Source organism: Rhinolophus sinicus, linkage group LG05 (genome assembly GCF_036562045.2).
Source record: "Rhinolophus sinicus isolate RSC01 linkage group LG05, ASM3656204v1, whole genome shotgun sequence".
In the NCBI taxonomy this organism is placed as follows: domain Eukaryota; kingdom Metazoa; phylum Chordata; class Mammalia; order Chiroptera; family Rhinolophidae; genus Rhinolophus; species Rhinolophus sinicus.
Window position 1 is genome coordinate 49238993 of NC_133755.1, and position 18100 is coordinate 49257092.

General features: G+C 37.6%; 1 protein-coding gene across 3 annotated transcripts in view; it reads left to right on the top strand.

The window, feature by feature from the left end:
• The window catches only part of ANTXR1 (ANTXR cell adhesion molecule 1), a 212354-nt gene that overhangs the window by 25741 nt on the left and 168513 nt on the right, over window positions 1-18100 (top strand). For all 3 annotated transcript variants that reach the window (XM_019718386.2, XM_074332095.1, XM_074332096.1), the window contains exon 3: window positions 3500-3571. In XM_019718386.2, coding sequence (XP_019573945.2) covers window positions 3500-3571 — 72 coding nt within the window. The remainder of the gene's footprint in view (window positions 1-3499; window positions 3572-18100) is intronic.

Consider the following 18100-nt stretch of genomic DNA (forward strand, 5'->3'; position numbering starts at 1 on the left):
GGGGAAAAGCAGAGAGAAAGGAAAGAAGCAAATACTTGGATGGTGTTAAAAGCAAAATACTTAGGAGAATTGTAGAAGCTTAGAATTGAAAGAAACAGCCTACAAACTTATCCTAAGAGGCATTCACTAACCCTCAACTTGAATAGCTCTGGTGAGAAACTGCTGCCTTTTGAGGCAAACAGTCCAACAGCTGGACAATTTCAGCTTCCAGAAAAGTCTTTTTGTCATTCAGCCAAAATGTCCTTTCCTACACTTTTATCCGTTGGTCCTCTGGAGTGATATAAAACAAATCTGCATCCAGATATTTGCTATGTCTCTGCTTTTCTAGTCTCCTGTTCCCCCTGAAGCAGAGGAGTCTACTGGAAAAGGCTTTGAAGTTAGGTAGATATGGATTTGAATCTAAGCTCCATTGTGCAACCATAACAATGAACTTACCCTACTTTGCATGTAAAAACTATGAGAGAAAACATGTGCAAACCAACTAGCCCAACACCTGATTTAGAGTGGGCACTCAACACTTCTCTTTCCCCGTTCCTTCAGCTATTCCAGACTCTTCACTATCCTAGACTCAGAAAAAGTTAGAGGTAGGAATTCGGGAATTATGAGACCACTTTATCTAATCCTCTCGTTTTATAGATTAAGAAACTGAGGAACAGAGTTGTTGACATGGCTTAACCCAGAACACGAGGCACTTCCCTCTGCTTCTCTCCTCTGACCCTCCCTGGCCATGGACCCCCTCAAAGTGTGGCACCAGGACATTATTGTCATGCAAACTCCAAGAGGGAGGGGCTGTATTTTGTTGACAGCAGCAGCCAAAGTGCCTGTAGACACATAGTGCATGCTCAGTCAATAATTTTGAATAAGTGAATTAATTTTGAAAAAGAATGAATGGTTGTTATGTATCCATCCTAATACATAGTCTAGGCAGCTGATACTGCAGGAAGTTCATTCAATAACAGTGGCTGATACCAGTACAAATATATCATTTCTAATTTCAGTGGGATTCTTGAAATTTCAGGTCCTTTATTTGTCTTTGTTCTGACTCTTCTCATTTTCCTAATAATGAACCTAACTCTTCACCATTTTGTTCAAGCCCCCAACCTATACTTCACACCCATCGCTCTCAGCAAAGAACTTTGCCTCCTGTTTCACCAAGAACCCAGAGAATAGCAGACAAGTGATTACGTCGAGTTCTAATTCTACTCTGAAAAGACATTTGCATGTCCTGCCCATCAACTTTGAAATTGAAGTTTCTCTTTAAAGCCACTCCCTCCATTTTAGTCCACTTTATTCCTCGTCTCCAATCACCTCTAGGTCTTTGTTTTTCTCTGTATTTTCTCTACATTTCTCCTGGCTCCATTTCCACTGTCAATAGATGTAAACTAATCTCTCCTGCCCCTTGTCTGGAGAAAAAAAAAAAAAATCTCCTGATCCTTTCTTCCTATAGGTACCATCCTATTTCTTTACTGGTTTCTCACTCAAATATCTTTAAAGACTTGCTGTCTCCATATCCTTAACCCACTGCCACCCGACTTTCATCCCCACCCCCTAACTCCCTGCTCTCACCAAAGTCATTAAGAGGTGTCCTAGAGGACAAATCCAGTGAGCTCCATGTAGTGCATATTCTGCTGGACAGGGATTTCATTTGATTCAGATTTATCGCTCCTTGAAATTCTCTCCTCCACTTGCTTCTGGTTCTTTCATCTCACCGACCAGAGCTAGGCCTTCACGTGTTGATATTGGCTCTAAATTTGGCTCACATCCCTTCTCACTGCTGACACTTTCTTTGAACAATTTTATTCACATCAGTATGCTGCGAACTCACATATTATTTCTCTGGCCTTTGGGAGACCTACATTTCCCACATTTCAAATTCATTCTTTCCAGCGCTGAACTCTGTAAAAGGGAGGCAGCATAGCATAGTGGTTAGGAGCCCAAGTTCTAGAATCAGAATGCTTGGATTTAAGTCCCACGCCCATGATGCTCCCACTGTGGGACTTTGGGGAAATCACTGTATCTTTCAGGGTTTTAATTCACTTCTGTGGAAAATAGAAATAATAATAGTACTGAACTCATAAAGTTGTTCTAAGTTTAATGAGTATTATCTCATTATCTCAGGCAAATCACAACAGTGCCTGGCACCTACTAAGCACTTGATAAGTTTGGCCATAATTAGTATGACCATAATCATTATTATTGTCATTTAGGACATGGTGTCCTGCTGGCCCAGGACTAGTGAGAGAGTAACAAGCAGCATGGTGTCATGGACAGAGAACCCAGGTTTGTCTCAAGAGGCCAATATTCAATACACCAGGTACTGCTTGGGCACCTACCAAGTATTAAACACCATGCGAAAGGTTTCCAAAGATGTGTCAAACAGATGGTAATGAATGTAGACTTTATCCTGGAGGCAATAGAAGCAATTAGAGGTTTTATGGCAGATAAGTGACAAGATCTGATTTATATTTTCGGAAAATAATTCTGGGAGCAGTGGAACAAGGAATGAGTCAAGGTCACCAGCTAGGAAATAATTGCAGTGGTCTGATAATTGAGGGCAAGTTCCTAAGTGAAGAGATGGAAAAGAGGGACAGGTTTGGGATACGTTTTAGGAAGTGGGAACGATAAGAATGGGGGCCAGATCAGGTTTGGGATGCTATTGCATTGTGAAGAAATAGGTTGGTGCTATGATGGATGACCCAGTTGGCCACCCAGAGAGAGCCCCTCAGGATGGCATTCCACTGGTGAATCTGCTGCAGTCTGACAGTCCATCTTGTAGATGGAGAAGCATGTTTGGGCCTCAGCCGAAAGTTGTTCCGTCTCCCAGAGGGTGGATTTGACATTGACAAAGCTCCCAAGCACTGTCATATAAAAACCATGCCAATGTGTTCATTAATAATGAGAAGTATAACTACTGAGTGGAATAGATATTCTTGTGGCCCATGAGCACATTCTGTCCTTTAAAGGATAACCTCCTTGGGAAGCCAAGTAGAAACTCAAAGTTGATGGCAATCCAACTCTCAGAGCAAAAGGAGTTCAATGTATGATCTTAATGGCTGATGGCATCAGCTGCAACAACCTGAAACATTCTCTTCGTCTAGGAAGACTACTCTGGAGACACTATCAAATTTTATCTATCGGGATCCCCCTTTTTTTACAGATACCACGCAGATCAGTCCTCTTCTAGGGACACACTTCTTTAGACAGAACACAGGGCAGTGATGAATTTTAGCTTTCTTACTTATAATCTGCATTCACTGAGGGGTGGTATTAAATCAGAAGCCAGCCTCCAGGTAGACAGTGCAGGCCTTCTCTTTGGTCCATAGCTTCAAGTCTGATGCTGGCTAAATACTTGCAACACCAGCTGTGGAGGCCCCACTTGGTTACACATCCTCAGCTCTGGCAGTGCTGATATAAAGGGAAGTACAGGGAAGCAGTCTGGAAGGGAATGGCATTCTATAGGCTTTCTATCTGCCCTAATAGAATTTCTTTTCCTTTCCAGCCCTCAGTTAAGAATGTCCTTTATTGTCTTCTCTACTCGAGGAACAACCCTAATGAAACTAACAGAAGACAGGTAAGAATGTTTCCCCATCTGTCATTAAAATGCCCATCTTTTCTTGAGTAGTTCTCCTGTTTCTGCCCTAGTACTCACTTTGACCTGTCGGTCATTTTAATCTAATAATTCTCTCTTTTTACTTAAGCCTTGAACTTTGCACACTGACCCGTCTGCTAGTTTACTCTGTGATGACTTTGATAGAATTTCCTGATGTTGGTGAATTTTTATAAATGACTGGTAAAATTTTATAAATGACTAAATCACATGAAGGTAAATCTTACATTTGATTGGTGACTTGGTCTGCTAACTTGGAGCAAAATGTTAGCAAACCAAATTCTTGGGGGACTGTATTTTCATTTATTAGATTAGATGTTTTTTGTGAATTAAGGTTTGAGAGATACAATAAACAAACTACGAGAGAAGTAAGAACTTGAAATATTATCATACATAGTTACTAAGGCAGGGAATAGAAAGAGAGGGTTGATAGTACCACAATATAAAAGGGAATTTGAATTAGGAGTGGAAAAAGGTGTTGACATAGAAGGCTGAGTTAGACCTAGCTTAACAAAAATATTATTTGGGGTCTTACCACTTGCAGATGAAAACTAGCAATAACAGAGACATGCCATTTATTCATAGTTAGGATGGTGTATTAGGAAAGGAGATGAGTTTTCCTGAGTTAATGATACTTTGTCTACTTCGTAAAAAGTGACATGGGCCACATAAGAGAAGCACCGTGGGCAAAGCCTGTGGGACTATTAGCAGACTCATATAGGGACATGTTGGGAAAACAAAAAGAGGTAGGGCTAGTACAGGGAGGGCAGGAAGACTTTATTCTATAATACTCTTCTTCTACAACTGAGACTAGAACTAACAGGACAGACTAAGGTGTTTACATTTTGCACTGACACAGCAAATCTGAGCTAGTCCCTATTTTTCTCCATGTCTTTGTTTCCCATCTGTAGCAAGAAGGGTACACCACACCACACAGAAGTCTTTAAATGCTGTTTCTTTTTCAACAGTATCTATTATATGCATGCATGCCATTTGAGGTGCACAGAAACCCTATTTTAAAAACAGGCGTTTCTTATTTCTTATTAACAGAAGAAGAAACTGAGGCCATAGTATGATTCTAAGGGTACCGAACAGAACCCACATTAGATGCAGCCTCGGCATTTTTCCACTCCTATTTTGCTGCCTTGTATTAAAATTAAACAGGGAATCATAAAGCCCAAGAAACCTGTGTGACTTTCCGTCAGTGTTGGCCAAGGATTTTAAGAAGTGTCTCTAACCTCCAGGCTATATTCCAGATTCCTAATCTCTCTCAGTCGTTGTGTGATGACATCCTTTATGCAGAGATGTCTTTTATTCCAAGAAAACTCTCCTCTTGCCCGTTCTTCACATCTTCCTACATACAGAGGCTGCCTAGTGTTACTCTGTGCCAAGAATTTGGCCAAGAGACCAAATTCACACGCCTCTTGTGGATATGTTATGTGCCACTGTTCACTTGTGGGAGCTGGGAGGGCAGAGGTGGGCCACGGATTGACAAACACTATTACAATGCCTAGGCTTTCAAACCCATTGTGATTATGCTAGTTCATATTAATCATCTGAACCCTACTTTGAATCCCCTTTTTTGTGCCTTAACTCTGCTACTAGTTCCATGTGCCAATGAGGAGACAGGTTAGAGCTCCAATTTGTTAGAAGCAGCATTTAATATTTAAGGATAGAATTTGCATCAAACAATAGCCAGAAATGCCTTGCTAAAGACTGCGTGGTTTCATGTGGTGACTGCTTGTCAGCTGGCAAAGCGTGGCATGGTTCACTGATATGTACCCAACTTTATCAACCTATAGAAAAATGTGGGCAAACCATCTCTCTTTAAAAGACTTTCTCACAAGATTGGCTAAAAGGATTAGGCTTTCAGAACTTCCAAGCCAGTATTATTTCTGAAATACTTGACTTTCAGTGTATTAATTGGTCACAGGAATTTGTGTATTTTTCTCTGTATCTCATTTGATCTTCATAATATCCGTATAAGACAGTAAAAGATGCATTATTTACTTATGTGATAATTGAGGAAACTCACAGTTTAAAAAAATGTGTTTAAAAACAAGACATGAATTAGAGGAGACTCTCATTTCAACAAGAGCAAGAGATTTTGGGTAAATCAAAAGAAATCATATCCAAGGTATATTTGCATCCAATTCTTGGGATCAAATCCACATAAAGGAAGCCATGGGAAAGTTGAAGAAATAGAATGGAAAATAACTATGGTGTGCTGAGATGTAGATGTACCATTAGAATAATAATACCTATCATTTGTGTTTTTATCTGCTAAGCACTTTACCTATTACTCCTCATCTATCCCTATATAACTGTTACCACTTCAACTTCTAATGGAGTCTCTGGTCATTTGATTCATTGTTTTATGTGCAATATGCCATTTTTCACTGTTTTCAAGATTTTTTTTTAATCTTTAATTCTCAGCAGTTTGATTATGATATAGCTGGGTATGGTTTTCTTTGAGTTTATCCTATTTTGGATTTGCTGAGTTTATTATATCTGTAAATTTATGTCTTTCACCAAAGTTGAGAACCATTATTTTTTCAAATATTTTTCTGCGCTAGTCACTTTGTCCTCTCCTTCTGGGACTACAATGGCTCAAATGTTAGACCTTTTGATATTCCATATGTCCCTTTTCAGTTCTTTTTCAATCTTCTTTCTGTTCTTCAGATTAGATCATTTCTATTGATCTACCTTTATGTTCACTCACTCTTTCCTGTCCTCTCCATTCAACCATTGAGCTCATCCATTCAATTTTTTACTGCAGGATTGTGTTTTTCCGTCCCATAGTATCTATTTGGTTCTTTTTAAAGTTTTTATTTCTCTGCTGAGAACTTTCATCTCTCCATTTACTTCAAGTGTGTTTACCTTTACCTCATGCAACATAGTTATTATAACAGCTTTAAATTCTTTGTCTTATAGTTCCAACAGCTCACGTTTGGCATCTTAATTGTCTTCTCCCTTGAGAATCAGTCACATATTCTAGGTGCTTTTGTGTCAAGTAATTTTAGATTATATCCTAGAAATTTTTTAAATTATGTTGTTTAGACTCTGAGTCATATTCAGATCCTCTGGAGAATGTTGATTTTTTTTTTCCCTTTGTGTACTTTAGTAGGAAATCACCTTGGCTAGGTTCAAACCACAAGCTCTATCTCTTCCTCTGTGGCTGGTGGTTTTTATTTTGGTTCCATTTTCAAAGGCTTTGCTAGGCCACATTGGGTCTGTCCCACACATGTGCAGCTCAAAGATGAATCTGGGACTTATACAGTTTCATACACAGAATTAGAGAGATCCCGTTCTCCAGCTCTCTGCTCTCTAGGATCCCCCAACACTATCTTTCCCTCTGAGGCCTCCTTTCAAAGGCCTCTAGAAAGAAAAATGGAGTTTCTCTTGGAGTTTTGGCTAACACGTTGCTGAATGCAGTTCTCTACTGAGGTCACCGTTGGGGCAAAGCCAGGAATAATAAAACAGAAATAAAAATGGTGATTCCCTCCACATTCTTTGAACCACTGGGGTGGGAGGTGGGGTGGGGGAGAAACTTTAACCAGGGGCCAGAAATATGGGGGCTTTCTGGGCTTTTTAGATAACAGCCCAGGCCACTGCCTTGTACTGAGACCCATACTCGGGTTAAAGACATGAGAGAAAAGAGGAAAACAAATTTGGAATTCATCTTTGTGTGGGTTATTTTCCAGGTTTTAACTGCCTTCCTCAATCCACCTTTGTTTGCTTTTCAGAGGCCTTGTGTGTTTGCTGTTTTTATTTTGTCCAGAGTTTTGTTGTAATTAATAAGAGATAGCCAGTGCCAAGTTTACTTCATCTTACCTGCTATTAGTTTAATTTTACAGATAATGACACTGAGATTCAAATAATTTAGATAACTTGCTAAAGTCAAATAATAAAAAATGGCAGAACTAGTATTCTTAGTCTGGATTCTGGATTTGGATCAACTCATGTGCTTTCCATTGTATCATGTTCCTCTTTCAAGATTTCTTAGCTTCATCAGTTGCAAAGCAATTGACAAATTGTAACAACTATTTTAAGTTTCTTCATTAGCATAATAAAGGACAGTTAATTTAAATACGATTAGAATTAATTATTTTAGTGTTAACCACTGCATATGAGTCCCTAGAAACTCCTTGGAGGTCTTTTCCTGATCTTAATCCAAATACTTCAAATATTTCATCATTGGAAATGAGATCATGTCAAGGAAGTCCAACTCTTACTTTAAAAGAAATCAGGAATAGATTTTAAATTTAATCAAATGCATTTTGGCAGCTTGAGTTGATCATAGTTTTTCTTTAACTTACTAATACAGTGAAATGCATTAAGAAGATTTTTTTAATATTGGATCATTCTTGCCTTTCTGGTTACACTTAATTGTAATATATTATTATTATTTTAATGTAGAGCTGAATTCTTTTTCTGTATTTTATTCAGAAATTTAGCACCAATATTCATAATGGTGATTGGGCTGCTATTGTCCTTTTTATGACTACCTTTACTTACAGTATTTTCTGTAGTTTTTTTTTTTTTTACCTTTAAATTTTATTTTACACCTAGAATTTATCCTAATGCATGGTATAAGGCCAAGATGAATCTTTTTTTCTCTAAATGGTTAGCCAGTTTTTCCAGGACCATTTGCTGAATAATCTTTTACTACCAATGTGAAAAAGTTAAACTCTTTTATAGACTTGAGGACACTGCTGGGTTTTCTCTTCTGAAACACTGCATTTCTGTCTGTTCCTACCCTAGAACCAGTTATGTATTTTAATTAGTTTTAACATCTGGAAGACCTGTCCTTCCTCACTTCCAATCTTGGGTGAAAAATCTCCCTGGTATTTAGTGGGTTTTTTCCCTACCATGTGAATTTTAAATAATTTTTTTAGGTTCCAAAATATTCTTGTGATTTTCACTTTAATTGTATGAAAAATACAAAATAATCTTAGCAGATAGCGTTGCATTTTTACTATATTTATTTTCTTATTTGAGGATATATCACTTTGCTTGTATGTCCCTCAGTAAGATTCTGTTATATTCTTCGGATCACTCTTGTACAATGTTTGTTAAGTTTACTCTTAGGCATTTAAAAGTTTTGCTTCCATTGTGAATAATTTTTTTTTGTAGTTGTATTTTCTAAATTATTGTTCACTATAGAGCAGTTAGCCTATAATTTATGGTCCATGGGCTTTTATTAAACTCCATTAAACTATTGTTTTTTAATTTGCAAGTCAGAGAGATTGTAGCTTGCATCAGAAGAGGCCTATGCCCCCAAAATACTTAAGAAATATTGGTTTGGGGAAAACTATTAGTTTTGTAGACTTACTTATTATCCCATCATTTTAATGAAACATTTTATTAGTTCTAATACTTTTCCAGTTAATTTTGGAGTGGTGTTCTAGTAAGATGGTTGTATTATTTGTAACCCCTGTTCTCTTTTGTGTGTGTGTGTGTGTGTGTGTGTGTGTGTGAAGTGAGATTCTTTTTTTTTTTCTCTTTTCTAATATTTATAGTTATTATATCTTCTTGTGTGTCTTATTACATTGGCTAAAAGTTTCAAACTTTAATGGGAATGATTTGTGTTTCTCAATTGTATACTTTATTGGATATTGACTTCATAGAGATATTTTATCAACTATATTAAGGAATGATTCTTCCAATTTTATTTAAAAATTTTTATATGAAATAAATGTTAAGTTTTGTTAAATGCCCTTTGTCATATCAAGATAATTATATCTTTCTTCTTTTATTTCCTTTGTCTTATCCATTTGAAAATTTTAAATCAAAAGATTTCCTGATGAAAAACAAGTCTTACATTCCTGGAGTAAATTTTATTTATCATGGTTTGTTCTTTTATTTTATTTCTGGATTTGATTTAATATAAGCCTGAAGATATTGCTTAACAATATTTAATACTAAGAGTATTCAAGAGTTTTAGTTTATACTATTTTTTGTCAGTTTTCAGGCCAAAATGATTATGTAAATTTGGAAAAATGAATTGGCAGCCTTTTTATATGTTATGGAATATCTTAACTATATAGCAAGTGTATGCTTGTTCAAGGTTTGATAGAATTCAAAGGAAAAATCATCCAAGCCTAAGTCATTATTAAAGAAGTTCTTTTGACAGTTACGGCAAATTCTTATATGACTTACTGTTAGTATATTTTCCGCCTTAAGAAGTGGTAGAAATTTCCCCATTCAAATTACTCAGTGGTTTGACTCTTAAATTTATTCATCAATTCCCTTTTGTATATTTGTTTTGTCTTATGATTCATTATTTTATCCTTTAAGTATTATTAATTTCTGTCTTCTGCATCTTATCTTCTATTTCATCTCTTTTTCTAGCTTCTTGAATTTAAAGTTTATTCAGAAAAAGTCAAGAACCATATGACTCCACTCATATGTGGCATATAAGACTGAAAGCAACAAATGAACAAGACAAACAAACAAATCATAGACACATACAACAGTTTAGTGGTTACCAGAGGGTAAGAGGGAAAGAAAGGGGTGGTAGAAGAGAGTGAAGGGGGTCAAATATAGGGTGATGGGAGGGTAACTGACTCTGGGTATTGAACACACAATACAATATATAGATGATATACTACAGAATAGTACTCTTTAAGCCTATGTAATTTTACTAACCGACGTCACTCCAATAAGTTTTATAAAGATAATAAGAATATAAATTATCCTCTAAATCTCATCCTTCTTGAATCTCCTACAGTCTGACATGCACTGTTCTTACTATTGTTAATTTCTAAATAGCTTACCTTATAATTTTGTGTTTTATTTAATATGATTTACAAAGTATTTCACAATTTCTACATAATTTTTAAATATTTTTCTAAGATTTCTAGAGCCATTGCATTTTTTCAGAAAATGTGGTTCATACAATTTCTACTCTTAAAATTCATTCATTTTTGTTGGTGGACCATTTGTTGAAAAGATTGTCTTTTCCCCCATTGGATGGTTGACATCCTTGTTGCAAATCACTTGATCATACATGCAGTTTTATTTCTGGGTCCTTTATTTTACTCCATTGGTCTATATGTTTGTCCTTACACTAATATGACACTGTTCTGATTACTGTGGCTTTGTAGTAAGTTTTGCAATCAGGAAGTGTGAGTATTTCAATTTTTGTTCATTATCAAGATTGTTTTGGGCTATTTGGGGTCCCCTGAGATTCCATATGAATTTTAGGATAAGTTTTCCTATTTGTGCAAAAATAATGCCATAGGAATTTTGATAGAGATTGCATTGAATCTATGGATCACTGTGGGTAGTATTGTCATGTTAACAATATTAAATCTTCCAATCCATGAACACAAGCTATTTTTCCATTTACTTATGCCTTTAATTTCTTTCATCAATGTTTTATAGTTTTCAGTGCCATTTTATTTTTTAACTGACAAATGGTATCTCTCAATGCTATGAATATTTAATTTTCCTGATGCTGAATTTTTCCTTTTGTGTGTGTGTGGCACCCTGCTGTTGTGTTAGAGATGGAATATCTTCATCATGAATGTGAACTAGAAGTGTTTTATGTTTCTTATATGACTTTGCTTCAAAGGGGAAGTTTTCTCAAATTCCTCTAATTGGTCGTTTTCTTCCCAACTTCTGAGACATTTTTTTTTTTAGTATACTGACTTAAAAGAGAAACAGCTAGGTTTTTCAGTACTGGGTTTTGGCGTGAGTTCTGTCAGAGATCATATAAATCTTTGTTGAAAATGTGAAGATTCCAAACTAAAGAAGACAGGAAAATTTAGATGTGCATAGTGTAATTATTTTCTTGGAAATGATGGAGACCCAGTAGTGTATCCAAGGTAGGGAGGAAATTGAAGCCAAAGGAAGATGGTCAGGTGTAGATGTTGGATCACTCTGTTAAGGACCTATCCCACCACCAACCACAAGCTTTTCATCTCATGTCCTGGAATTCCAGGCTGGTGGGTCCTTCCCTCATCCTGATCTCAGCAGCTCTGCTTTTTGCAGGAATTCTTCCAGTGTCTGGCATGTATATAGCATCCTTACCTATTTTCCAGCAGTGTAAAACATTTCCCCCTATTATACTAGTTAACTGTTTCTACAGCACTTTGGAAAGAAAAGGGGAGGTTAAATGTGTACATAGACCCACATCACTATCTTTAATTGGAAATCTCACTTTGTTCTAAACTTTGCAAGACTATAAAAGAAAGCATAACAAAACAACAAGTCAAAGAATTATGTCTTATCCAACCCACTGGCCTCATTTCACTGCTAAGGAAAATCATTCTCAGAGAGATTGAATTATTTGCCTAAATTCACATAAGTAGTCAGTGGCAGAATATTTTTAACTCATAAAATTTTTAAATCCAGTGATTTTTTTTCCTACTACATTAAATAGCCTATCCAGTTCAGTGCATGTGTATGCATGCTGCTGTCTTTTTTTCTTATCTGTGGAATACTTACATGGAAGCAACCACTATGTATATGTGCAAATGCATAAATATATGTGTTGTATGAGTCTATTTAGTAATGGCTTTTATTAATGGCTTATTATGTACCAATAACCTAGAATATTTTGCTTAACTATAAAGAGAAAAATGATAATACTACCTTGTAATGTTGTTATGGGAATTATATTATTTATTATATGTATTAAATGGATGGTGATACTCAGTCAGAGAAAGCTAAAGTCCACTTCGCTGTAAAAGTGTAGGAACCTGTATTTGAATCCAGGCGTCATGACACCAATGTCCACACCCTCAATCATTATACTACAGGGTTTCCCACAATATTACTATTGTATATAGTTTTAATTAAAAACAAATCCAAGCATACACAATTCTCCACCCATACCCTCTGACTTCTACCAGAAAACAATTCCCTGAAAGCATATCCCCTCTAGCCATTTTATCTTCATGGCCTTTTAACGTCAGCTTGGAAATACTCCTTACAAAGAGGTAAAGAGGTAGCATCAGCATTTCGCAGATGGGGTTAAGAGGTTAAGTAAGTATCTTGCTTATTGCTTAAGACGTTGGAGTGAAAGCCAAGAACGCTTGGCTCAAACTGCTGAGTGGAAACCAAGAGACCACACTCCTCTATCCCTCTCAGTTATCCTTTGGTTTGGTTGGGAGTGTGGTTTTGCCATTAGTGTCACAGGGGAAAATGACATACTCTGAACACATCGCTTGATTCCTGGAGCAGAATGATTATAGGCTGTCATTACCAAGAGACATAGTTCTAAAAGCCTTTTCTAAATTTAAAACTAGGAGAGAGAAAAAAAAGTCTTCAGATACTTTGTGCTTGAAAGAACCTGGATTCATTCCATTTTGAGATAATATTCATTTAGGTACGAGAAGATTTGCTGACAAAATGAAGAGAAATAGAGTGGAGCATTTATTTATTCCCTTGTCCTGTTGATTGAGAGGTAATATCACGGGGTCTGAGTCCATGAGAAAGTTCCTTACCTCTCTGTGCCTTGGTTTCGTCCCTGTAAAAGCAATGTAACGATGGCCCCTACTTCATTCGTAGAACTGTTGGAAGGGTTAACAATGCCAGGGATGTAGTAAGTGCTGTTGTTACTGTTGTGGTTGCTGCTAAGGTTTTGACAAACAGCTAAGGAATTACCCCAAATCCTCCTGGACACACCCCACATAAACCATCACAGCATATCCAACAGTAATTCAAGGAGTGAGTTCCCAGCTCTTCCTGGCTTACATCCTTCTCTGAAGTTGTTAACATTTGGCCGGTCTGTCCTTCTATAGAGGGATACAGGTAGAAAATGCTGCTTCAGCATGAGGCCACATAAAAGTTAGTAAAGTTAGTGTTTCCTTTGTCTGGTGGTTCTAGTGAGACTTCTTCCGAACAGGAGCTCACAGGCAGTGTCTCTAGAGGAAGCTGTCTAAGGGCTTCCATATTGAATCTCAATGCTGTAAAAAGAACCCACCTTGAAGCAGTACAGCAGGTCTGGGATCACACTGATTTGTTTGAGTAGTGTGGTCCAGCACTTCTCACACTCTTCCTCTGGAGTACCCATTTGTAGAAGAAGTAAGAGGGTACCTCTGGGGTCATTAGATAATATATGGAGTGGCTCATCACAAGCAAGAAAATGTCTTCAACAACTTTCATCTTAAAAATGCATGTGCGTGTGTATTCTATTCCATAATGTGCCAATGTTTGATTCTATATAAAAATCCTGTTGAGTTCTTCCTCAAATTGGGGGATAAAATTTATGCTCCAGAAAATAAAAAGATATATATGTATATGTACAAGGTGTGACAATTAAGTGCGTGAACTTGTTGCAACGATGCTGCTAATCTTTTTTGATATCAGAGGGATTATTCATTATGAATTTGTACCAACTGGACAAACAGTTAACCAAGCTTACTATTTGGAAGTGCTGAAAAGGCTGCGTGAACAAGTTAGATCACCTGAACTTTTCACCAATAATTCATGGCTCTTGCATCATGACAATGCACCAGCTCACAGGGCACTGTCTGTGAGGGAGTTTTCAGCCAATAAACAAATAGCTGTATTGGGTCAGCCTCCCTGCTTACCTCATCTGGCCCCCAGTGACTTCTTTCTTTACCTGAAGATAAAGGAAATATTGAAAGGAAGACATTTTTATGACATTTGTGACATTAAGGGTAATACGACGGCAGCTCTGATGGCCATTCCAGAAAAAGAGTCCCAAAATTGCTTTGAAGGGTAAACTAGGCACTGTCATCAGTGTATAACTTCCCAAGGGGAATACTTCGAAGGTGACCGTAGGATATTCAGCAATGAGTTATGTAGCACTTTTTCTAGGATGAGCTCGCGAACTTAATTGTCTGACCTCATATGTATGTACCGGTGTCTTTGTGTATGATACACTGTCCTATACCTAGCTTGGACACCACAGATGTAAGAGACAATACAGACTTTGTGTCAGGACCAGTCTGGGTTCCACTCTGTGCTTCACCAGCACACACGTTACTACATTCCTCTGAATCTGTTTTCTGACATGTACAATGAAGATAACGATGCCCACCATATGGGGTTATGAGTCTTTTGTGAATTAATGCATGAAAAGTGCCCAGCAGAGACCTTGGCACAGCATAGATACTCAGGAAATGTGACTTCCCGTCCTCACCTACTATCCCTTATGTGGCAACTACATTTAAAGCAGGATTCAGAAACATTCTTGTCTGGGTGAAACCAGCAAGGCAAACTTCAGAAGTAGTTAACAGAACCAAAGAATGGTAGGTAGAGTTCTCATACCCAAAGCTAAACAGCCAAAACCAACAAAACTTCTGTGGCCCAATAAAAACAACCCCACTATCGGCCCACATCAGGCAACTCCATAACCGAAGCACCCTGCCTGTCCATCACCCAAATCTTAGCTCCCTGGCCTCCCGGGTGGGGACTTGCACCTCAGATTTAGCACTGTCTTCAATAGGTTCTGAGCGCCTCCTCGTGAACTGCGGGTTCAATCTTTGCTACTCACCCTCAACAATTTTTTTAATTAAGTATTTCGAGTACAACAAAAGTATACAAAAAAAGGATAATGAACAGTCGTTAGTCACATGATGATTATGAAATAAAGCATTACAGGTATTGACATGCCCTGTATATACTTCCTTTCTTAATTCCTCACCAGAGATAATCACTATCCTGAATTTGGGGTTTATCATTTTAATGGATGTTGTATATTTTTATACACCTATAAACAATATATATTTTTTTCATTTTAAACTTTATAATAAATGATCACATTGTATGTATTTTTCCTGAACCTGCTTTTTACAATTAACGTCATGTTTTTGAGACTTTTTCTACATAGATACATGTAGCTGTGCACGGTTCATTTTAATTAATGTGTAATTGTCTATTGCATCATATTCTGTTATAATAATATACCATCATGTACTTATCTGTTCTCTTATTCGTAGACAGTTAGTTTGTTTTTAACTCTTTTCTGTTATAAACAAAGTTGCAATGAATATTCTTATACATCTCCTGCGAGGTCAGAAGTAAGAATATCTGATATATAACTAGGGATTGAATTGCTAGGTCTTACAGTATGGGAATATATAACTTTACTAGGCATTACTTAGTTGTTCTCCAAAGGAGCTGCACCAATTTACAGTCCCACTGGTGATTTATAAGTGTTCTCATTGCCCCAGCTCCTCCCAACATCTTGTCTGATCCCCCAACTATTCTCAAACACTGTGTCCACATATGACTTGTGGGTTGGATTATCTGGGATGAACCTCGTCTACTCCTCCCTACTCACCTCCAGCCAAAGGGTTACAAGGAAGTTTTCTTTGGAGAGAACTGTAGCCTTCACCAGCCTATACTAAAGAGATGTGATCTGACAAAAGCAGAAGATACTTGCTTATCATCTACCCTAGGATTGTCCTTTTTCAGCTTCCATGCAAGAAGGTGACTCTGGGCTCCACAGTCTCTGTTGCAGACTCTGTGCCATTCTAGCCTATGTCCCTCCAAATGCTCATTGTGGTCAGCAGTGCTGAGCACAAGCATATCAACCTGACCATTTTAGATGCTGTCCGCACCAGGAGAGACCCAGTCCCTCTTGAGCTAAGAGGAGCATGAAACTGAAGGTTCTCATAGGAGGAAGCTGTATATTTGGGAAACCCTGAATACAGAGCCCACTTTCTACCACTCGCATCTCCTGCAAAATATGGCTCAGCGAGGGAAAAGAGTTAGTGATGGGGAAGGTCTAACTGGGATTTGTTTCAAAACAAATAGGAAACTGCATGGTGAAAACCACTGCACAAATGAGTAACCAACCAAAATAGAGTTGTGTAAAGTGCAGTTTGTTTGGACAAGTTCATCATGTTGCCTTGTGATTAAACCATCACTCCTGTGCTTTATGCCAATGGGCTGCAACTTTTGGAAATTCCTTGATGGGTTCCTCTTAGTGAACTTCAGTTATTGGTCTGTACTTGACCTGGTGTCATGTCACATCGTAGATTCTAATCTACCAGTGTGGCTTCTCCACTTCCCCACAGAGGCCCAGGTTCTCTTTCTACTTACTGTTTTGCCCCCATATAAAATCAGATGGACAAGAATGATTTCATAGACACCAAGATTATAGAGACACCTGCTAACAAATGTTGCTACTTCCAGTTCTCTCCCTTGTCAATTCCAGAATTAACACCCAAGGAAAGAATTTGAAAACTACTTCTCTGTAGAAATAAATATCTTAGGTAAAAAAGGTACATACATTTGAGGATCCTTAACAATAAAGCCCAGTGACAAAAGCTGGTCATCCACCTTTGTTAGAAGCACATAGAACTTCTAACAAGTCTTTTAGTCTCACTCATTCTCTGTGACAGACAGCAAAAGATCACTCCACATTTGAAGGAATTCTCCACCAGGAAACAGAGAAATGCAGAAGTGAGTAGTGTTTCAAAAAGTTGTGTTGTAAAGAGAAATGCAAATCAGTTGGTCCATAGCTGGAGGGAGATGTGGACTCAAAGAGGATTAATTATTTTAAGGCGAGAGATACTTGAGTATATTTGTATGCCAGTAAACAGCCTGTAGTATTTTTCTTCCTAATTTGAGAGAAATGTGTAGTTACAAAACATTTAGAAAAAGCCTTTACAGTATATCTGCTTCTAGTTAGGATGTAGAGGGATGTGAACAACTTTTATTTCCATGGTCAATCAGAAAAGTCCAGACGAAATAGAATTCATATGTTTCTATGGGGCTAGCAGACACACAGGAAGCACTGATGAACTGAATTAGAGAGAAACAAGCCCTTTAAAACTGAGCAGAAATCTGCAGAAACTTCTACCCTTGGGGGTATATGCCTGGTCTGGGTCTGGGCAATTGGAAAAGTAGGTCAGCTATGGCAGAAACTTTGCAGAGATGAGGAAAAGCCAGCTGAACCTTCAGCAACAATGTGTGACAGAAGGATGGATTATCTAAAAGAATCCCAAATGAAAAAAGAAATCGCTCACCCTGACAATTCTACCCTCTCATACACACACACATCTCTCATCTTCATTGTTCCAAGAAAGTAGCATTGGGGGAGTTGCTGAAAAGTAGAGAGAAACTGCATAATCTCATGGATTCTTGTGGTGCTTGGATTCTGGAGTCCTACCAGGGTTAAAGCCAAAAGTCAAGCAAAAATATATGAAGCTGCACCTAACCGCCTTCCAGCTCAAATACTAAAAAGACCAAAAAAGGCAGGACAGTGCAAATAGCTGGGAGTTGTGTGAATCACAGGAAACACACTCTAGTTAGAACTATGGCGCAACCCAAGTTCAACCTAACTCAAGGAGGAATCCAAACAACTAGCCCCTCACAATAAAAAGCTTACACTCTGCAGTAAGTAAACAAAACAAATCAATATTATACCTAAGTCTTCACTGCTTTTGTTCCTACGTAATGTTTGAAATACAAATTAAGAGATTATAAGACCTGGGGAAAAAGCAGGAAAATGTGACCCATAATCAAGAAAAAACACAGCGATGGAAGCAAACCATAGATGATTCA